Genomic DNA, 23,479 nt, shown 5'->3' with positions numbered 1-23,479 from the left:
TGCGGCTAGAGAAAGCCCACGCACAGCAACAAAGACCCAACGCAACCAAAAATAAACATATATAAATAAAATAAATAAATTTTAAAAAAAGAAAAAAGAAATATAAAAATGGCATCAAAGTAACCGTATGTTAATCTATCAGTTTGGTGATTGGCCTTTTCAGTCTTATGTGGATCTTTGACTTCGGATACACACCTTGTTAGCGGCAGTTCATAGCTGTTACTCATGTTCCATTGGAAATAAAATGTCCAATGGGGAGAATTGTGACTAGTTTAATGTAATATAAGATTCATCAGACAGTTATTGCCATGTTTGGCCTACATGTGAATTAACAAAGAGTGAATTTCACACAATATGTGTAGGTATTAAGAGGTATGTTTAAATTTAAGTCACAAATGAACCAATTCATATGTATGAACTAACCTGAAATATGTAGGTATGTCTCATACACACACAGATTTTCTAATCCCCAAATTACCCATACGTTTGCCTTCCCAAATTAATCTAAATTTGTTCATCACAATAAAAGTAAATTATAGAGAAAATAAAAATAACTTTTGAATAAATCGATTAAGGGCCAAGAAAGTGGAGAATTAAATTGCATAGAAAGGACGCCAAAAGAATGTTGATTTTTTCCCCCCAAAGAAAAATTGCTGAACTTGCCCTTAAATACAACTGAAGGTGAATAATATACTGCACTGCTGCCATCTACTGGTAATCGAGTTTCTCTGTCCTAATGAATATTTCCAAAGAAGAAAATGCATGACCCCGATTAAACAGAATAACGGAAATGTAATGTTTATAATACAAAAGAATATTATTCTGCAAGTTTTGAAATCTTGAATTTCCAATAGTAAATTTAAATTTTAATAAATTTTTATCCATGATTCAAATAAATTCTACACATTTTCATACCTTTAGTGTGTATGTGAACAGCCAGATTTTAAAATTAAAATGAGCTATGTTTGCCTTAGCATTTTTTAAATAGTGAATTTGAAGAAGTTCAAATTGGTTGTACCAAGTTGTCCTTGCTTAAAAACTCTTCAACCTAAGCCATTTCTCTGTCACTCTGATATAATCTAATGCAGAGTATGATAAGGACATCTGAGTATTTGTTATCAGCCTACTGGTGGTATATTGAGACATCAACAATGGAAAAATCAAAGCTAAAACAAGAAATAACAGATTCCTGAATCTTTGACTTTGAGCACAAATGTTCTACATTAAAAAATAGAAACTTCTAGGGATTTATTTGTTAGTAAAATGTTAGGAAAGTAAAGAATATGCAAAGGTTTGTGTAAGTGTTGAAAACTGTAAATCATATAGATTTTTACTGCAGTTATACGTTCCTCAGTAATTAAGTCGTACTTTGCCTTGGAAATGATCTCTGAGGTTCCATTTTCCAGTTGAGAAAGCAAATCCCCATTTCCTCAGAAATATGGGTGGATGGATGGATTAAAATCAATATATCAGTCAGTCAATCAATCTATAGATAGTCCACTCACAATTTGAACCACAAGATATTTGCAGTCATATATTGATTCCCCATGATACGTATTTTGATGTCTACTCAGTTTGATTTCTTCATCCTGCCCATCAAATCCTTTCCTTAACTTGCTGTTTGCAGTACTCATTTGTGTATCTTAATTTTAAACAGTAATAAGGAATTGGATTTTCTCTTTTAAGGTCTAAGAAAGATGTTCTAATCATTTACCAAAAAAACCCCCACCTTTTATATATGGGTAATATTTGAAACTTAGAACATGAGTTCTTCTCATCAAATATACTTATCTTTGTTTAATTTATCTTTGTTTCTCTCTCTTTTCTTCATTCCTGGTGAACACTACTCCAGGCCCAGGTAAGAACTTTTAAACCTCATCGTTCATAATAGAGTGCTGTTTGTTTTCATTTTACTCCTGACATCAGAGAATGTATTTCTTTTCCTGCTATTTCTCTTATCTTTTATAGGGGAAAACATGTTTTCCATAAAATTTTTCTTCTGCAGCTATTCCCTTTGTTTTCCTAGCATATTACATGTGTTTTCTCATTTCACTATCAGGGCCTAAGGTACAGGGATAGTGGAGAGCAAGCATAATTCACCACCCTTGAAAAGGCAATGACCCCTCCTGTTAATGGTCGCATGCTTCTCGGAGAGGCAGAGGTGCAGGTGGGCTCAAAGCGGTAGCAGGAGGTGGCTCTGAACTGATTTGTATTCACTCCAGTGTAGGAGATTAAAATGAAAGCCATCAAAGGATTAGGAAAGGTGGCATTTTCCCTTCAGTTGTTCCCTTCTCCACAACTTGTAGGGTAATATTTTACTAAATACTAAAATAGTATTTAGTCCTATTTTAATACAGCACCCAACGTGAAGGTGATAACTTATGACAGTAATTACAGATTCTCACTCCAACAGTACACACTTTTTATTCCTATGTGGAATAGGTCCACTTTATTCACTTTACTTGGATGTTTAGTAAAACTAAAATTTGCACAAAAGAATGGCTCCAGAGGACTATTTATATTTTCTGGAATTAAATAGTTATATGAAATATTCATGTAGTTTGTGTGTGTGTGTATGTAAAATAGGAAATAAGAGTTATCATAGACTTTGAAATGATTTTAAGAGAGACATTTTTCTTTAATGGTTGAGTCAGCTCTGTTGCAGTGGATTATGGTCCTTTTTTTCATTTATTTAGTCATTCTTCTTTCTCATTGAGAAAAGAGCATAATTGGTTCATTGTGCTAAAAATCCTGAAACAGCCAAGCACACCACCCCAGACCTGGGGCTGCAAGCCTTTCTGGGCACCAGAGCAGAGACAATTTGCTTTGTTTTATGTGGCCCTCACCGCTTTGTACCTGTGTAATATGAGACCAATTTCAGACCTTGCTTCCAAGGTTTAGTTAGTTTTAAGATAGCTTTATTTCATATTATTTATCTTCTAATTTAGTTTCATATATGGAACACACACACAAAATTCTTATTGGTATACATACTTATTTGGAAAACAGGCCAAATTAAACTTATTTGAAAACAGCTACTTTTATATGCTTACTTAATTCATTAATTCTTTTATTCATTTATTCATCTTACTCAACAAATCTCTATAGAATGCCTGATATATGAGCAAGCATCCTGGGCTAAGTACTGAAGACAAATGAAACTGTGAACAGGACATATGGCCCAGGAAATTACAATGCTATGTGGTAAGGGTCAGTCTAGGAAAGTATGGAATGTGTCTGATGTGGTCCATGAGGTCCAATCTCCAGCTGCAATGTGATAGAGGAGCAGCACAATACAACACAGCCGTACCCTTCACTGCTAGAACTCTCAAGAGATCCTCTATATTCCTGTTTTAGAATAATGAACAGTAAAGGAAAGGCTTCAGAGTAGCTAAACAAGAATATCATGATAACTGTGATATGAAGTGTTCCCACTTACCTCATGGGGTTCCGTGAGGTGAGGTCATTGAGAACCGTGTGTGTTTCAGGTGTATGAGGTCGTCCCTTGCCACAGTGACTGCAGCCAGTACGTATGGGTTACAGAGCCATGGAGCATCTGCAAGGTGACCTTTGTGAACATGCGGGACAACTGTGGAGAGGGCGTGCAAACCCGAAAAGTGAGGTAAGGCCAAGCCTAGTTACACAGAGAAGCAAAGGCACAGCCACCTCCCGATTTCTCATGTGCCAACATGAGCTTGCCCTCCTCCCAATCTCCTGAATGAAATTGTCTTCAGTTTTATTTTTATGGAGTCTGTGTTCATAGAAAGCTCTAAGGGGATCTGCTTCCAGCAGCAGTGTTTCATCCTCTGCCTTCTGATTTTAGGAAGCTTTGCTTCAAGGTACTCTTGCAGGGAAAGGGCTGCATATTGAATGCGAGGTGAATGAATGCAGATTTTCCAACCCCAGTAACTTCTTCCTTAAAGGTCAAATACATTTCTAACTGTATCTTAGTGATAATCTTTTGTAAACTCTTTATCCTTTGTATCAAACTGGCTATCTTTTGAATACTCTCATCTGCTCTAGGAAGCCTTCCCTAAACCTCCCCGCTGGCTAGTGCCTCTCATTTGTTTTCTGAACCACACTGTCCGGTAGGGCAGCCACTAGCCACGTGTGACTATTTCACTTTAAATCTATTAAAATTAAATAAAATGCATTTCCTCAGTCACACTAGACACATTCTAAGTGCTCGATAGCCAGAGGTGGCTAGTGGCAATTCTGTGAGACAGCACAGTATTTACATTGTCATAGAAAGCTCTACTGAGCAGCCTTGTTCTGTAATACCCCACATACCCCTCACTGTTTTGAAAGATCCATCTACATGTCTGTCCCCTTTATTAAATCCTGTTTCTCCAAACTGAGACCCTGTCGTATTCACAGAACTTCCCTAAAACCTAATACAATTAAATTATTGTAATAATTGTAATACAATTAAATTAACTCATTAACTTATCCCTACACCATCTACATATGATCCTTAAGGGTCTCAAACCTGGGAAACAAGTATATGAGGCTTTATTATCTCCACTTTACAGAGTAGATTCAGAAGTACTTACTAAGTAGTGTGCTGAGAGCACACACCTAGTAAAGTGACAGTGGCATTCAAACTCAAGTCTCTTGTCACTCTTTAACTACAACCAGTTTCTTCTAACTCTGCTGAGTGACACACAGTAAAGAAAAACATAAAAACATCCCAAACCTGACAACAACTGTTGTGAAGAATCCCATTCTCACTCATGACATAATTTTTCATGAATTTAAGATTCCTATTTCTTAATCTGTTTCAATAGGAAAGTAGAACAAGTTAACGTTTATATCATAAAACCTTGGCACACTATGTAAAACATTTCTTCCAGTAAAAATAGTCTCTCTCTCTTTTTTCAAAAGCCCATCTGAACTCTCAAGTTATTTTACGGAGTAACTTTTAAAGGTGGATGAGGTGGGGTGGAGGTAATGAGTTAATAGGGAAACAGGGAAGAAAAAGACAGAGATTCTGTTTTCTACCAATCTTCTGCCAAATTTAAAATTTCTCTTTTAAATATAAAAATATTTTTCTTATATTAAAAATTTGATCAGGTTGTGTTTTTTGTTATTAAAAAAATTATAATAATGAACTTCTTTCGGCTTTCCCTTCGGCTGTGTATATGTTGCTTCTTTTTGCTTTGTGAATAGGTATTCTCAACATTTCCAAACACATCTTAAACACAGTGACTTTTCTAGGCAACTTATTTTTCCAGTAAACATTTTTAATGCAAACAGAGAAAATAGAAGATCAGTATTGATTGGAATTTCTGATTGTGTAATAATGTTTCTTTCTTGATTCAGTAGTATACCTCCCAAACCTTACCCTCTGCTAATTAAGGTCAAATGTCCTGTTAGATGCAAGCATTGGGTGACATTTCAGGACAGAAGAGTCTATAAGAGGGCAGGTTTCAAAATATCTCATTCTTTCTCTTTTAGGATGGTGTGACATCAAAGACTGTGTAATAGTAGTAAATAGTAAATAGTAAAGACTGTGTAATTCCTGCTGGGAAGGAATATTTTTTCACTAACATTTTTGTAGAATTGCCAGCACATGATGATAATAAAAACCAAACAGATTTGGTTATTTCTATTGTTGCTTTTGAATTTTCTGCAGGCAATGCACCCCCTTATTGCTACAACTGTGGTGGGCATCTGGGCCCACCCTTGGCCTCCAACTTGGTGGTGGTTTTCTAAAATAGTTCAGTATTCTCACAGCATAATCCCTTCTCCTATGGAAAGGAGAAAAGGCCAGGAATTTGAAGAAAGCAAATGAACTTAAAGTGCTTCCCTTTGGGCTCAAGACTTGATCCAAATATTTATTCTATTCTGCAGTGATAAAAGTATCATTAATAGTAACTCAAATAAATAAAACATAATCTGAATGTCAACAAGAAGGGTTTTTTAGCAATTGTGGCACATTCAAAAGATGGAATTCAAATGTAATCATTAAAAATTATGTCTTAGAAACACAGTTAATAACACAAAAAGATTTTTATAATGTATTGTTGATGTTTTTCCTAAATGGTACAGATAGTAGGTGAAGTTTGCTCCTGTTTAATGAAATGAAAATATATGTTTAAATATAGTAGTCTGTTAAGAGTGGTTATCTCTGATAGAATGTAGTGAATTTGTATTATTTCTTGTGATTTTCCTAAAATGAATCTATTACCTGTATAGTAAAAATCGAAGGAAAAGAAATACCTTTGAAAACAAAGTTTTATGCACATAACTACTTAATAGAGTATTGAACATCTGTCCTTAACTTTGAATCAATAGGTAATTTTGCAAGTTAATCCTTGTACATCATGTCAGGGCCTCACATTAATGTAATCTTTTCTTAGCAAATCCAACTTTGGAGACTGAACTGTCCCGTCTGCTCTGTCCTCTCCTAGCTGCCGTCAACAGAACATTTTTAAAATGCCACTGAAGCTAGAACTTTTTTCCTGGGAAACTAAAATTCTCCCAGAGAAATTTATAATTTATTTTTTTCCTTCAACAATGAAACTATGTAAATGTCTGTCTACATTTGCATATTTTTGTGATTACCTTTTATGTATTTATTCAGTATCAAAAAAAATGCAGAGGTGGGTATTTGTGTGGCTATTTTTCCAGCTTACAAACCCAGTTAAGACATAACCAACAGCTTAGTTTTCCAGTCTTTGAATGCGTTCCACAGGAAAACCACATTTCTCTTAAAATTAGCAGCGCTGTATAGAAACGTGATTCTGCAGAGGAGATTTGTGAAGATGCAATGTCCCTACTGATCGTAAATCCCTGAGAAAAGTTGACATTCCAGATATAATTGGTAATGTAATGCAACCAACAGTTTAAAACATTGCAGTGGGTTTGAGAGGCTTAAGAGCTCAAGCCTTCCTTTTCATCTCCTGCAATGCAGTTCTCTTCCCAAACCTATTAATTTGGTTGACCTTCTCTGAGTTACAAATGAGGGATAAAGTTTTTCTCTTCTATTCGAAAAGTGCCTTGAGAGATTATTAACTACAGTAAAAGTTAAGTCTGGTACTAGCCACATTAATTAGATTCCCAAGAGATGACTAAGGAGCCCTTTATGACTGCTTACAATAGAATGAAATGTAATAAAATGTTTGAATTTGTTCTGTTAAAAGGAAAACTAAGAATAAAAAAGGTCAAGATATAGGAAGATCCCAGCAACCACGTTTAGAGAATTTGTGCTATTATTCTTATGACTGTCTCTTCACTTCTGCCTTTCTTTTAAGGTTATCAGCAGATGGGAAGCGAAAATTACTTTTGAAATGACAAAACAACTTGATAAATGCCATCAGTTACTTTCTCAAAACCACTTACTGAAATCTCTCCCTAGGAGATTTCAGTGTGCCTTGTCTTCCGTCATATATGAATCTGCCTTCTCCATGGAATTCACCATTTTCCTCAGAAGAAAAACATGCATTATATTCCAAAATTGTAACCCATCTATGAATATCTTCGGTGAACTCATTAGTTTCTGCATCACATATGGGTGTAAATGACCCTCTCCTTTAAGAGGAAGACACATAGTTTATGTACACAGAGTGTATACACAGTGGCTATAACTTTAAAAGATTATGATACATGCAAGCATAGATTTTTAAATCATTAGCTATACAACTAGGTATGGGAGGCAGAGATCCTTTTACGTCTTTATGTTTGGAGAATTTTATTCATTAAATGCAAAGCTTCCCATCCCCCATCTCCATGGTGATGTCTTATGAAAAACCTTGTACCTTACGGGTTGGCCATTGTTCAGTTGTCCCAGTTCCTTCACTGATAGGTATGTTTTCTTCTAGATGCATGCAGAACACGGCGGATGGCCCTTCTGACCATGTAGAGGATTACCTCTGTGACCCAGAAGAGATGCCTCTGGGCTCTAGAGAGTGCAAATTACCATGTCCCGAGGATTGTGTGATAACTGAATGGGGTCCGTGGACCCGATGCACTTTGGTGAGACAATTAACCATTTATTAATGTAGAATTTGCTTAATTCCTTACCACTAAAGCTTTAAAAATATTATTAAGAAAATAATAGCTTGGTTACTAAATTAGTTACCAAAGCAAGGCGTATTTTTGGCTACTTCATTCTTATGACTGTGCCATTTAAAATCAGCAATGTTTGGACTCACACTGAAACAGCTCAACCTCTTGCAAGCTTTATGCTCCTCCACCGTCCTCCTAAACCCAGCACAGGCTTCAATAGTTGTGGCTCGTGGGATCTACAGCGCAGGCTCAATAGTTGTGGCACAAGGGCTTAGACGCTCCGCGGCATGTGGGATCTTCCCAGACCAGGGATTGAACCCGTGTCCCCTGCATTGGCAGGTGGATTCTTAACCACTGCACCACCAGGGAAGTCCCAAAATGCCTTTACATTTGCTTATGAATTCACAGCATGTTAAAAACTGCAGTGGTGATAATGATTCCCTCCAGGTAAAGGGAAAAAGAATGAAAATCTAGTAAAAATACTTTAATGGTGTCAGGTTATTATCATCCCTTGCTTTTTGCCCAATCCATTTAAAATTGTAGGAATAGTCTTTCACACGGTAGGGGTATGGCAGCAGGAGTATTGACACTAAAACGCAGAAGATCCTGGTAAGAAAGGGAATAGAAAGAAGAGAGCTGTGCATCAGTGAATCTCTTTCCACACACTGACTCTTGAGCCTCTTTGGGCCTGGAAAGCCAGCTGAGAGTTTCCAATCACACAAAGCTTCTAGATTTCAGCAGCCCATAGGGCCTCTTCCATGGGACCCTGGGAGGAGAGTCACTTGAAACAGAACTGGCTGATGATGTGGGAAATTTGGCTTACCCTTGTGTACCTTTGTAAAGCTGCACACTTCAGAATGGCATCGAATCATGGAAAAGATACATCTAATGTGGAATTAATTTGCTGAAATATAATATGGGACAGATACATGTTTTCAAGGAGAAATTAATTTTCTATTTCAGTGTTAACATTATTAAAGATGCTGATTAGCAGCCAACTGATAGAGCAGGAACAAAACAGGGCTGGCAGTTGACTTGGATACAGGTTAAATTGCAATTAAGCATCATCTGTTTCGGGCTTCCCTGGTGGCGCTGTGGTTGAGAGTCCACCTGCTGATGCAGGGAACAAGGGTTCGTGCCCCGGTCCGGGAGAATCCCACATGCCGCGGAGCGGCTGGTCCGGTGAGCCATGGCCGCTGAGCCTGCGCGTCCGGAGCCTGTGCTCTGCAACGGGAGAGGCCACAACAGTGAGGGGCCCGCGAACCGAAGGAAAAAAAAAAAAAAATCAGCTGTTTCACAAGCATATGCAAATGATTTTCTATTCTATTTAATTCCATAGCATCAGATTTGAAGTTACTGTTTCTGATCTTAGTAACCAAATGTTTTCAAAACAACACTGTACCAGTAGGAGAATGGCAACCAGTCTTTTTAATTCATGCTAAGTTGTGTTTGTGTGCATATATGTGTACACATTAGGAAAATAAAGGTTGTATATAACTAGTTATTTAAAGTTCACCCTTAAAACCATTTTTCAGGTCCTGTCAACTCTATTAGATAAACAGATAGATTATAATTTCTGTATTAGTTATTAGTAGTTATTAGTATTAGTATTATTAGTATTGTTAGTTATTAGTATTCTACAGTAATTAATATGACCATATGTATGTGTTTGTGTATGGATGATGTGATGTATCTATTAATATTCGACACATAGGCTCTTCTTCTCCCAGTTTTACTGAGAAATAATTGACAGACATCATTGTATGTTTAAGGCATATAGCATGATGGTTTGATCTACATATATTGTGAAATGATTACCGCAATAGGTTCAGTAGCATCCATCTTCTCAAATAGGTATGATGAAAAGAAAGAAGAATAAAGGAAAAGAATTTTCTGCTTGTGATGAGAACTGTTAAGATTTAGTCTCTTAACAACTTTCCTGTATAACATACAGCAGTGTTAGCTACAGTCATCGTGTTGTACATTACATCCCTACTACTTATTATCTTATAACTGGAAATGTGTACCTTTTGACCACTTTCCTCCAATTCTCCCTTCTCTCCTACCCCCACTTCTGGTAACTGTAAGTCAGATCTCTTTTTCTATGAGTTTTGTTTTTTCTTTTGTTTTTTAGATTGCACATATAAGTGAGATCATACAGTATTTGTTTATCTCTGTCTGACATTTCACTTAGCGTAATGCCTTCAGGGTCTATCCATGTTGTCACAAATTGCAGAAATCCTCATTTTTTATGGCTGAATAATATTCCACTGTATAACTATACTACAACTTATTTATCCATTCATCCATTGACGGACACTTCGGTTTTTTCCATATCCTGGCTATTGTAACTAGTGCTGCAATAAACAAGGGGGTGCAGACACCTTTTCAGGTTAGACACATCCCTTAAGCACTGTCGACTGAAGAAACACACACAGCTTAAAAGTTGCAAGTTAAGCTTTATTCGGGGATCTTACTGAGGATTATAGCCTGGGAGACAACCTTTTAGATAGCTCTGAGGAACTGCTCTGAAAAGGTAAAGGAGGAGCCAGGATAAACAGGAGTTTTTTGCTGGGAAAGAACATACAGTCAGACATCAAAAGATTACTGCTAATCACTAAAACAGACATCTCTAGTTAATGACTTTAGTGCTTTCCTGTGTATAGGAAGATGCAAGAATCTGGGCTCATTGAAATCATTCCTTAGACATGTATCTTAACTGTCTTGGGTCAGTATCCAAAGCACAGAATGCTACCTCTTTTCTTCCATCCTGTTTGGCTTAGGGCACATCACCTGCAGCAGCTGCAGTGGCTGGTGCCTTGATCATTGTAGAACTGAGACAGCAGGCAACATTCTTTGTGTACTGGAATGGCAGACAACATTCCCTGTTCCCAGCATCTTAGAGCTAGCTGGAACATCAGAAACTCATCCAGCACCTTGATTTTATAAATGAAGAAAGTGAGGTGCTATGAGATTGTTTAAGTTAGCCAGTGTCCCAAAGGTTCTAGCTCTTGCTCCAGTGCTCTCCCTAATACATTAGCTCTTGTGTGGCTGAGTATTCACCTTTCTGAGGAGTTATATTATTCTTTGTCAGCCTTGCAATCAAAACAGTTTCCGGCAAAGGTCAGCTGATCCCATCAGACAACCTGCTGATGAAGGAAGAGCCTGCCCTGATGCTGTTGAGAAGGAACCCTGTAACCTGAACAAAAACTGCTTCCACTATGATTATAATGTAACAGGTATGTGAATAGTCATCTCCTTATAGAGTTAAAGGCCAAATCCCACGTCTGTCAGCTCAGCAGCATTTCCGGAAGTGTTGGTCAACTCCATCTGCGTGCCTTTTGGACATGCTGCTTCCTCTCCCAGAAATAATTCCGTATTAACTGAAAGAAATATTTATCTGCCTTATTTTTCATAAACATCAAAATAGAGAATGAAATGATCACGCAAACATTAGCTCTTAAGGCAGACGGAGAATAGTCTAAGGGTTCCTATTTAAGCCACCCTCCCACTTTCAGAAGGTGCACATAAAAGGTATATCTTCCCATGGGTATCAGTTTATTGAAAGATGTCTTTCTTCTTCAGAATGTGTTTAATCACTGTGAATACTGGGACAACAGTTCTTTCCGTGGGGGCAGTTCATAGGCATGATTAGTCTGCTGTAAAGACATCAGCAATCTTAAGCTTGCCAAGAAGTGCGTGAAGAGAATATAAACATTTCAGAGATATAAATATTATCAAAGGTATAGGAGAAAAAAGATAGATGAGGGTTTTTTTAGAAAAAAAAGGCTTAATCTAAATTCCATTTCTTTCCCAAACCCTCATCTCACACCATCAAGGCGTATACTCTAGGAAAGAAGACTTTCATGGTTTGTATGACTTAGGGCAACACTGAAGCTTACTCTGGAATTTTTCCCAAGTAATTTTCACACCAAAATAAACCCCAGAGACTGTACAGTGACACACAGCAGTCAGATTGACTTTTTGCTTCTTTTGGTTTTTCTTTTCAGTTTCCTTTCATGACACAATGAAATCACAGTTCTCTGGGGCATGCTACGTTACCCTGGAAAGAAAGAATTATTTTGCAAAAGACGTATAATAAAGGGAATTAAATAAATATGGCCAAAGTGATTTTGAAATAAATAAGCGTACATTTTACAGTATTCTACAGTACGGACAGTAAGTGAAAGACAGGTTTATTTGGATATAACTACCTAAAGTACGAGCCATTAAAATTATGATTATTTTGCTTAAACAAAAATGTTGAAATGTAAATTTCTACTTTCGTTAGGAGAAAAGTTTTTAAATGACATTTGATCTGCAGGCCACAGCCATTTCTACAGTATCACCAAACAGCTAGCTAGCAAGATTGTCAGGGAGACATCTGCCTCAGGAATAGTCCCTGTAGCGATGTGCAACGCCAGCATTTCCATTTGACTCCAGATATGTTCAAAGCCTGGGCCCATACGCTCTGCGTGTGGGATGATTGATTGCGGGGCTTAGGAAGCAGTTGTGAATTAAATATGGGATTCAGGTCATCCGAGTTTCATTTGAAATCCGGTTCATGCATAGCCTTCTGTTCTGATATGCTCCCTTCCTTCCAGACTGGAGTACGTGCCAGCTGAGTGAGAAGGCAGTTTGTGGAAATGGCATGAAAACGAGGATGCTGGATTGTGTTCGAAGTGATGGCAAGTCGGTTAACCTGAAATATTGTGAAGAGGTGAGGGGATGCTTTGTTATGTCTTTGCGAGTAAATTCTTCCCTAATAATTTCAATTCATGCTGAGCCAAGTGACCTGACCAGCGCTTTATGCAGCTCGTTGCCAGCAGATGTTTTCGGCACTATTCAGAGGCTGCTAAACACTCTCTTGAAAAGAGACACTGTCCAACACTACTGATTTCTACACATAATTTCCTGTATTTTGTTCTGCTTGGAGCCCAAAGGTATGCTAATTAGCCTATTGTGAAAGAAATGCTCGGGGAACAATAAGTAATCAAGGTGAATAAAGGCAATAAATCTTAATCAGACTACTCATCATCTTTTGTAATTTCATATGAATTTTGTGTTGCCTGGGACACCTGCCAAGAGCCATCATTTATTCTCTCTGTTGCAAAACACTGATCACATGTGGTTTGGTAGCAGATTTTGATATTAGGACCTAATACCCAGCTGTGAGAGTCTAAGACTCAGGTCTGGATAAGAGAGAGCTTGAAGTTCAAACAAAGGAATAGAGTCTGCCATCAGTGTCTTTTAGGTACAGAGAATTGTAACTGTTAATTCTCCAATTTACAAAAGTAATGTTATCATTTCTAATATGACCTTAGGAAACGCGAGAAAACATAGTTGTTGTCCTTCGGTAGTATTCATGAAGCTACGCTTTGGGTTTTGATTATTTTGTCTGGTTTCCAGACCAAAAGGGCACTCACATTCCTGACAGATTTTGACTCCTCCTGCATCCGAGGCCACTGGGTTAAACATGAACCAAGATAAGCAACAGCCTCCACAGACCTGCAACACCCGGGAGGAACTTATAACCTCATTAGGGTTCAGTAGACTTGGGACCATGACGTCTGTCTACACATTCTAGGGGATATTATAAGCTCGTGGTAAATTATTCAAACTCCTAAGGGAAAACTCAAGATGGAAGTATTTTAATCCATTTGATATCTTTGATATTATCATGTGGACCTAATTTAACTATCTGTATCTCTGTCCATGGGAACAGAGCTCCCAAGTGTGCTGAAAACAAATTGTTTAGTTAATAAATTGCTCTGTCATCTTATAACATAACTTAGTCAATTACTGCTTTAGATTTCATCAGAAATTTTATACCTGAATCAGTCTGGCTTTGAAACTAATAACATTGAAGTGATGTGACCATTATAAAAATAACATTATTATTAATGAATGTTATTATAGTTATATACAGGCTGGAGAGCTTTCTGTGGTCTACCTCTACTTGCTTAATATGTCTCTTTTTTTGCAAATGCACATGTAAGTGTCCTCCTGGGTCAGAATGAGATAACTATTAATAGCTCTGAGAGCTTTTAGAAGGCTAAACCCAAATCATACAAGACCAGTTTTTAAATATCTCATGACTACAGGACAAAGATATAAATAGGGCCTTTTATTTCTTAAGTGAAATAAAGTGGATAAAAACCTGAGAAATAATTTTAAGTATCCAGGAGCCTAGATAAATTTACTTTTATGTACAAATATTATAATGTTTGAATACTGTGATGACAGGGGTTCAAATCATAACATTTTAGTAAACCCTGTGTTCAGGGAGAGCAGTGCTACTCTCTGCAGGAATTGGATTAAACAACTCATATCCCATTTTATCCACCCTAAAAAAGCAGTAGACTTAAATAACAGCCCTGAGAAAAGCTGGCTATCTTTTTTAACAGGAGATTGCCTACCTACTAATACATGTGCAAACCCTGAATTGAGTGTAATAGCAGTAGCTAACTCTTGCTGTTTCTCTAACAGCCCAAAAGAAAAATGGCATTACTGTCCAACAAAGAGGAAAATTAGGGTTAAATCCATCCAGCATTTATATAGCACTTTTGTCTTTGATGTTTTTCAGACATTAATTCACCAGATACCTAATAACTGGTTTCTCCTTTCCTATTCTTTTATCCCTGAACATATGTTTAGATAAATGATAGATTAGATAGATGATAGGGTAGATAGATAGATAGATAGATAGATAGATACAGAGAGAGGAGAAAAAGAAGCTACAACAAATTTAAGAGAAAAAATAGTACAGAATTGAAATGTCTTACTACTGGGTACCCAAAGTATCTGTAAACAGACATCCTTTTTAACCCTCTAGCAAAATAAATAAACCAGTAGTAGTTGAATTCTGTGATTCAAAACCTTTCTCCATGAAACTATTAGGTACCTTAAATTTAACACATCATTTTTATCGTATCACCTTAAAACTTCTAATCTCCAGTGATTATAAGTGATTTAATTTAATTTTAAATTAAGTGATATGGTAAAAGTTTTCATACCAAATACTCAGCTTTGTCAAGTACTACTGATGGAGAATATAATGAGAGTGTTTACAGAGGGATCTGGTACATAAATCGTCGATCTGATCCTCTCTCAGTGCATAACTTAGAGCCAAGAGTTCTACTTGAACCGCAACATAACATTTCAGAAAAACTTTCTTTTGCCATTTTCTGCTCTATAAATTAGACACTATAAACTTACTTTCATGCAGAAATAAAAAAGGTCTTGAAAATCCCCAAGGATGACTAATTTAAAAAATTGCACTTTCCTAAGAAGCCTTATTTTTTCTATTTCAGTGCCACTTTGTACCTTTGACTTTTTAAATGTTTGAATATACAGTGGATGAGTTTGAAATCTCATCCTTCATTTTAAACGTAGAATACTTAAGTAATGCTACTTAATGCAGTAAAATGCACAACATTATTATCTGATGAGAGACTAATGCCAAAATAACAATTACACCACAGTTAGCTCCTGAGATCAGTTCTGGAAGAGAAAATCTTTTTTAAAAAATAATAAATGTATATAAAATATTCATAATAAAAATTCTAGTGACCCACCCCTCCTTTTGAGAGAGGTAGCTTACTTTAAAACTATTTTATATTATTTTAGTACATTATATTTTTGGTTTTGAGTGGCAATTGGTCTTTAACCTCGCTCTTTTTTCAGTTTGACATGCACATGTAAAAATAAATATCCCCCAAATACAATTATATATTTGTATAGTGATGATATTCTTGCTTTTTAACTAATAGAAAATATTTGTGCTTCCACCTATTTATTCCTCCTTTAGGGAAATTCAACTAATTTGGAGATTAAATCTTCCTTTTTTCACTTTTTATATAAAAAATTCAACTATATATATATATATAAGTATATTGAGTAAATGGGCTCCTCTGTTCATCCTGTTCTTTTTGCTCCCACTCTCCTGGATTGAGCCACTTTATATTTTTAACAGTTTGGGTCTTTGTCCTGCAGACATCTTTTTATTTTATTATGCATATTGCTTATTCTTCCTCTCCTCTCCTCTCCTCTCATCCCCGCTCCAATCTTGCCCTTCCTTCTTCCTTCCATCAACACTGCACTGTGGTCATGCCTTCCTGTCAGTACAAATAGATCTACCTCTATCCTTTCAGCTCGGCCTGGAGAAGAACTGGCAGATGAACACGTCCTGCATGGTGGAATGTCCTGTGAACTGTCAGCTTTCTGACTGGTCTCCTTGGTCAGAATGTTCTCAAACATGTGGCCTCACAGGTTTGTTTGTGCTTTATTTGGCATTAGACTGATGATCAAGGAATATGAAATAAAATGTCCCTCTTGCTTTAAGTCATATCAAATAATCTGCAGAAAGGTTGAATCAGGGTATCTTTCTTTCCAAAACATCTAAGCCTTACTTGTTCCTCTAATTTCGGAAGAAATGTCTTTGACGCCTTCTCCCAGTAAGATATGTGCTTGGGCTTCCCTGGTGGCGCGGTAGTTGGGAGTCCGCCTGCCGATGCAGGGGATGCGGGTTCGTGCTCCGGTCCGGGAGGATCCCGCATGCCGTGGAGCGGCTGGGCCTGTGAGCCATGGCCGCTGAGCCTGCACGTCTGGAGCCTGTGCTCTGCAGCGGGAGAGGCCACAGCAGTGAGAGGCCCGCATACCACCAAAAAAAAAAAAAAAAAAAAAAGATATATGCTTGCACAATTGTAGTGTATCACTGAGGTTGCACCACTTTGTATCTCTTAAAGGAAAAATGATCCGAAGAAGAACAGTAACCCAGCCCTTTCAGGGTGATGGAAGACCATGCCCTGCCCTGATGGAACAGTCTAAGCCTTGCCCAGTGAAGCCCTGTTATCGGTGGCAATACAGCCAGTGGTCTGCATGCCAAGTGCAGGTAACCAATCTCAAAAAGTTGTACGGAAGTGTGTATTCTTTATCTGGAGAGACTTGGTTTCAGAAATATTTGCAGAGCTTACAGATAGCATGTTTTCTGTTAAAGATTTTAGGTACCTTGCCATTTCATAACTGTTTAATTAGTTTCGATAACAAGCACTCCCTGTCCTGTATTTTAAAACCATTTGGAGACTGATTCATTTTAATGAAAATTTATTTGCCTGTCTTTGGCTAGAAAACAAATAAATTGTTCATGCTATGCTTTATAGCTACTGCCCTAAAGGACCTCTTCCCTAGGGTTTCAAATGTTCCTTTAACTGCTCATAAATCAAAATCAATGGTGCAGAGATGACTGTAAGCGATAAGCTAACCAATGAATTATTTTTTTTTCCTAATTATTTTTTCCTCCATTTCAGGATGCCCAGTGTGGCGAAGGGACCAGAACAAGGAATATTTCTTGTGTAGTGAGTGATGGGTCAGCTGATGATTTCAGCAAGGTAGTGGATGAAGAATTCTGTACTGATATCGAACCCATTATAGATGGTAATAAAAAAGTGGTTCTTGAGGAAACCTGCACCCAGCCTTGCCCAGGTAACAACAGCAAAACAGAATTCGTACTTTGGCCATTCCTTACCAGGACCAGGGTGGAGAAGGGGTTGCGTGTATAAGTTTAAGAGATGTCAACAGTCTTCTCTTTCAGTAATATCTGTGCCAACAGCTAGACACTGTAGCGTGGATGAAGGGGGGCACTGCTCCTTACTGCCAGGTGGGGGTGAAGTCCAGTTCTCCTACGTGGCCTCTGTTGACACTCACCCCCCTCGAGTTTTAACTTCTGCAAAGAATGAAAATTAAGGCCTTAGGCTCATGCTTGACAGGGAGAGTATGAAAATTCTACCCCTAGATATATTAGCTAAAATATATTAGCTATTAGATATAATAGCTAAAATTCTACCCCTAGATAAATTACCATTCAAGAGTGAGAAAAAATAGTATTATGGAAGAAAATTTTGAATGAAAGAAATTCTGATTCAGTGTTGGACACAGAGGTACAAGCAGGAAAATGTAGAAAGCAAACGTATATCAAGCAGTTTAGAAATAAATAGCAGGAAGTGATAAGTTAATGATTAGGAATTTGGGCTTGATGCAGAGGACTTTAGGGTAGATAGAAGGTCAAAATAACCTCAGTGTCAAGCATGACCCTGTGGCCTTAAGAAAGATATAGGGGCAACAGTGTATTGGTGGGCTAGAAAAGAACAAGGTTGGAAGTGAATTGCCTATCTTTTTAAATTTTCATTTTATATTGGAGTGTAGTTGATTGGCAATATTGTGTTTCAGGTGTACGGCATAGTGATTCAGATGTGTGTGTGTGTGTGTGTGTGTATATATGGTCTTTTTCAGATTCTTTTCCCATATAGATTATTACAAAATATAAGTAGAGTTCCCTGTGCTGTACAGTAGGTCTTTGTTATCTATTTTATATATGGTACTATGTATATGTTAATCCCAAACTTCTAATTTATCCCTCCCCCCCTCACCTTTTTCCTTTGATAACCATAAATTTTTGACATCTGTGAGTCTGTTTTGTAGATAACTTCATTTGTATCATTTTTTTAGATTCCACATATAAGTGATATTATTATGATATTTGTGCTGCAATGAACATTTGGGTGCATGTATCTTTACGGATTATGGTTTTCTCTGGATATATGCCCAGGAATGGTTTTGAAGTTCATTTCTCTAATAATTAGCAATGTGGAGCATCTTTTCGTGTGCTTCTTGGTCACCTTTATGTCTTCTTTGGAGAAATGTCTTATTTAAATCTTCTGCCCATTCTTTAATTCTGTTGTTGTTGTTTTGGGTGGGGGTGTTCGTTTGTTTGTTTGATATTGAGCTGCATGAGCTGTTTGTATATTTTGGAGATGACCTTGTCAGTTGCATTGTTTGCAAATTATTTTCTCCCATTCTGTGGGTTGTCTTTTCGTTTTGTCGATGGCTTCCTTTGCTGTGCAAAAGCTTTGAAGTTTCATTAGGTACCATTTGTTTATTTTTGTTTTTATTTCCATTACTCTAGGAGGTGGGTCAGAAAGGATCTTGCTGTGATTTATGTCGTAGAGTGTTCTGCCTATGTTTTCCTCTAAGCGTTTTATAGTGTCTGGTCTTACATTTAATCCATTTTGAGTTTATTTTTGTGTATGGTATTTGAGAATGTTCTAATTTTATTCATTTACACATAGCTGTCTGGTTTACCCAGCACCACTTATTGAAGAGGCTGTCTTTTCTCCATTGTATATCCTTGACTCCTTTGTCATACCTTAGTTGACCATAGGTGGTTTATTTCTGGGGTTTCTATCCTATTCCGTTGATCAATAGTTTTGTTTTTGTGCCAGTGCCATACTGGCTTTTTTTCTCTTTTTTTTTTTAATTTTTATTAGAGTATAGTTGATTTACAATGTTTTGCTAGTTTCTGCTGTACAGCAAACTGAGTCAGTTAAACATATACATATATCCACTCTTTTTTAGATTCTATTCCCATATAGGTCAGTACAGAGCATTGAGTAGAGTTACTGTGCTACACAGTAAGTTCGTATTACTTATCTATTTTATATATAGTAGTGTGTTATCTGTGACTATTTCTGTTTTGTAAATAGGTTCATTTGTACCATTTTTTTAGATTCCACATATAAGCAATATCATATATTCGTCTTTTTCTGACTTACTTCACTCAGTATGACGAATCTCTAGGTCTGTCCATGTCACTGCAAATCGCATTATTTTGTTCTTTTTATGGCTGGGTCTCTACAGACAGCATATATTTGGGTCTTGTTTTTATATCCATTCGGTCCGTCTATGTCTTCTGGTCACAGCATTTAATCCAAACCACTTCAGACCGAGGGACACATACAGACTGAAAGTGAAGGGATGGAAAAAGATATTCCATGCAAATGGAAATCAAAAGAAAGCTGGAGTAGCAATACTCATATCAGAAAAAATAGACTTTAAAATAAAGACTATTAAAAGAGACAAAGAAGGACACTACATAATGATCGAGGGATCAATCCAAGAAGAAGATGTAACAATTGTAAATATTTATGCACCCAACATAGGAGCACCTCAATATATAAGGCAAATGCTAACAGCCATAAAAGGGGAAATCAACGGTAACAAAATAATAGTGGAGGACTTTAACACCCCAGTTACACCAATGGACAGATCATCCAGACAGAAAATTAATAAGGAAACACAAGCCTTAAATGACACATTAGACCAGATAGACTTAATTGGTATTTATAGGATATTCCATCCGAAAGCAGCAGAATACACTTCCTTCTCAAGTGAACATGAAACATTCTCCAGGATAGACCACATCTTGGGTCACAAATCAAGCCTTAGTAAATTTAAGAAAATTGAAATTTTTCCGACCACACGCTATGAGATTAGAAATCAGTTACAGTAAAAAAAACTGTAAAAAACAGAAACATGTGGAGGCTAAACAGTATGTTACTAAATAACCAATGAATTACTGAAGAAATCAAGAAATACCTACAGACAAATGACAATAAAAACACAATGATCCAAAACCTATGGGACACAGCAAAAGCAGTTCTAAGAGGAAAGTTTATAGCAATACAGTCTTACCTCAGGAAACAAGAAAAATCTCAAATGAACAACCTAACCTTATACCTAAAGCAACTAAAGAAAGAAGAACAAACCCAAAGTTAGTAGAAGAAATCACAAAGATCAGAGCAGAAATAAATGAAATAGAAACAAAGAAAACAATAGCAAAGATCAATAAAACTAAAAGCCAGTTCTTTGAGAAGATAAACAAAATTGATAAACCGTTAGCCAGAGTCATCAAGAAAAAAAGGGAAAAGAATCTGATCAATAAAATTAGAAATGAAAAAGAAGTTAAATGGACACCACAGAAATATACAGGATCGTAAGAGACTACTACAAGCAACTCTATGTCAATAAAATGGACAACCTGGAAGAAATGGACAAATTCTTAGAAAGGTACAATCTCCCAAGACTGAACCAGGAAGAAATAGAAAATATGAACAGACTAATCACAAGCACTGAAATTGAAACTGTGATGAAAAAACTTCCAACAAACAAAAATCCAGGACCAGATGACTTCACAGGCCAATTCTATCAAACATGTAGAGAAGAGTTAAACCTACACTTCTGAAACTCTTCCAAAATCTTGTAGAGGAAGGAACACTCCCAAGCTCATTCTACAAGGCCACCATCAGCCTGTTACCAAAACAAGACAAAGATATTGCAAAAAAAGAAAATTAAGAATTTTCTTAATTCTGTAATAAAATTAAGAAAATTAAATGTAAGACAGAATACTAAAAACTTAGAGGAAAACATAAGCAGAACACTCTAACATGAATCACAGCAAAATCTCTTTTGATCTATCTCCTAGAGTAATGGAAATAAAAACAAAAATAAACAAATGGGACCTAATTAAACTTAGAGGCTTTTGCACAGCAAAGGAACCCATGAACAAAATGAAAAGACAACCCACAGAATGGGAGAAAATATTTGCAAACAATGTGACTGACAAGGGATTAATCTCCAAAACTTACAAACAGCTCGTGGAGCTCAAAATCAAAAAAACACGCAACAGAATCAAAAAATGGGTGGAAGACCTAAATAGACATTTCTCCAAAGAAGACCTACAGATGGGCAGAAGGCACATGAAAAGATGCTGAACATTGTTAAGTATTACAGAAATGCAAATCAAAACTACAGTGAGATGTCACCTCACACCAGTCAGAATGGCCATCATCAAAAAATCTACGAACAATAAATGCTGGAGAGGGTGTGGAGAAAAGGGAACCCTCCTACCTTCCTGTTGGTGGGATTGTAAATTGATACAACCACTATGGAGAACAGTATGGAGGTTCCTTAAAAAACTAAGAATAGAGCTACCATATGACCCAGCAATCCCACTCTTGGGTATATATCCAGAGTAAACTGTGGTTCAAAAGGATACATGCACCTGATGTTCATTGCAGTGCTGTTGACAATAGCCAAGACATGGAAGCAAACTAAATGTCCATTGACAGAGGAACAGATAAAGAAAATGTGGTACATATATACAATGGAATATTACTCAGCCATTAAAAAGAATGAAATAATGCCATTTGCAGCAACATGGATGGACCTAGAGATTATCATACTAAGTGAAGTAAGTCAGACAGAGAAAGAGAAATATCATATGATATCACTTATATGCAGAATCTAAAAAAAATAATAATGAACTTATTTACAAGACAGAAACACAGACTTAGAGAACAAACTTATGGCTACCAGGGAGAAAGGCAGGGAGGGACAGATTGGGAGTTTGGGATTGACATGTACACACTGCTATAGATAACCAACAAGGACCTACTGTATAGCATAGGGAACTTCGCTCAATATTCTGTAATAACCTAAATGAGAAAATTTGCAAAAGAATGGATACTTGTATGGGTACAACTGAATCACTTTGCTGTATTCCTATAACTAACACATCATTGTTTATCAACCATACTCCAATATAAAATAAGATTAAAAAAAAGAAATCTGTGGTAAACGATGTGAAGAAAAACTGCAAGATCCCATAGTAGCATAGAACAGGCAATTCACCATTTTAATTAAAGCAATTACAAATCCAGGAGGAGGCTGGTCTTCTCTTGTAAATTACAATCTATTCATTTTCATTCCTCTCTTGCTAGTTTTCTCCAATGATGGCTTTTGAAAGCTAGTAGCATGTGAGCTTATAAGCTTTAAAGAGTAGAATACTGAAGTAGGAAATGCATTTCAGACACTTAATATCTTTGGTAGGCAGAGTGTAGTTTTATTATTACAATGTTTTATATGGTCAAAATATAAAAATATATTTAGTACAAGTCAGTGCTTCACACTTATTTGCTGTTATTAAATCTTTGAAGCTTGACATGGATTATTCTGGAGTGATAATTATATAATCCACAGACTACCATTAAAAGATTTATTGAGTTTTGTGTCAAAATACACTGTCAAGTGATACAAGCACAGAGATAAAGCCTATTAGTAAAAAGGTATATTTTACTTCCATGTAGTTTGCAGTCACTGAGGTGACGTTACACTACATTCATATTGACAGTTTCTCTATCTTGCATAATTAAAAACTGAGTAAGCCTAAAGTAGCATTTCCTAGGGGATATAAATATTTATAAAATTTTCTTTAACTACTTAAAAATTCTTAGTTTCTTTTTTCCTTAGCACTTCCAAAATTTACTAGAATTTTCTTCATTTTAGGATGACATTAGACAGAGTAATAATGACACACTATAGTAAAGGTGTACAAAGATCACTCCACTTGAGTATTATACATGTATCTGTTAGTCAGTAATTCATGTCTTTCCAGGATTTCTTAATCCTGGCACAAGAAGTTTTTTCATTAATCAGATCTCCAGGTAACTTTGTGCTAACGTTAGATATCTTCAGTATAATATAAGGCAATATAAATTATTCATGTGATATGGCTGGAATAATTAAAGTGATAAGAATCCCTTATGGATTTGTGTTTATGAAAATGTACTGCATC

At 36.5% G+C, this 23,479-nt stretch overlaps 1 protein-coding gene across 1 annotated transcript in view; it reads left to right on the top strand.

Moving 5' to 3' along the window:
* THSD7A (thrombospondin type 1 domain containing 7A) overlaps window positions 1–23,479 on the top strand; it is a 100,516-nt gene that overhangs the window by 63,267 nt on the left and 13,770 nt on the right. The window contains exons 9-16 of the mRNA XM_027102791.1: window positions 1,853–1,858; window positions 3,489–3,622; window positions 7,824–7,977; window positions 11,105–11,249; window positions 12,615–12,730; window positions 16,164–16,281; window positions 16,758–16,903; window positions 17,319–17,493. Of these exons, the coding sequence (XP_026958592.1) occupies window positions 1,853–1,858; window positions 3,489–3,622; window positions 7,824–7,977; window positions 11,105–11,249; window positions 12,615–12,730; window positions 16,164–16,281; window positions 16,758–16,903; window positions 17,319–17,493 (994 nt within the window). The remainder of the gene's footprint in view (window positions 1–1,852; window positions 1,859–3,488; window positions 3,623–7,823; window positions 7,978–11,104; window positions 11,250–12,614; window positions 12,731–16,163; window positions 16,282–16,757; window positions 16,904–17,318; window positions 17,494–23,479) is intronic.

Source organism: Aethalodelphis obliquidens, unplaced genomic scaffold (genome assembly GCF_003676395.1).
Source record: "Aethalodelphis obliquidens isolate GAN/ISIS:26980383/991018 unplaced genomic scaffold, ASM367639v1 scaffold5, whole genome shotgun sequence".
NCBI lineage: Eukaryota > Metazoa > Chordata > Mammalia > Artiodactyla > Delphinidae > Aethalodelphis > Aethalodelphis obliquidens.
The sequence above is the reverse complement of the archived record's forward strand: the minus strand, read 5'-3'. Positions and strand labels throughout refer to the sequence as shown.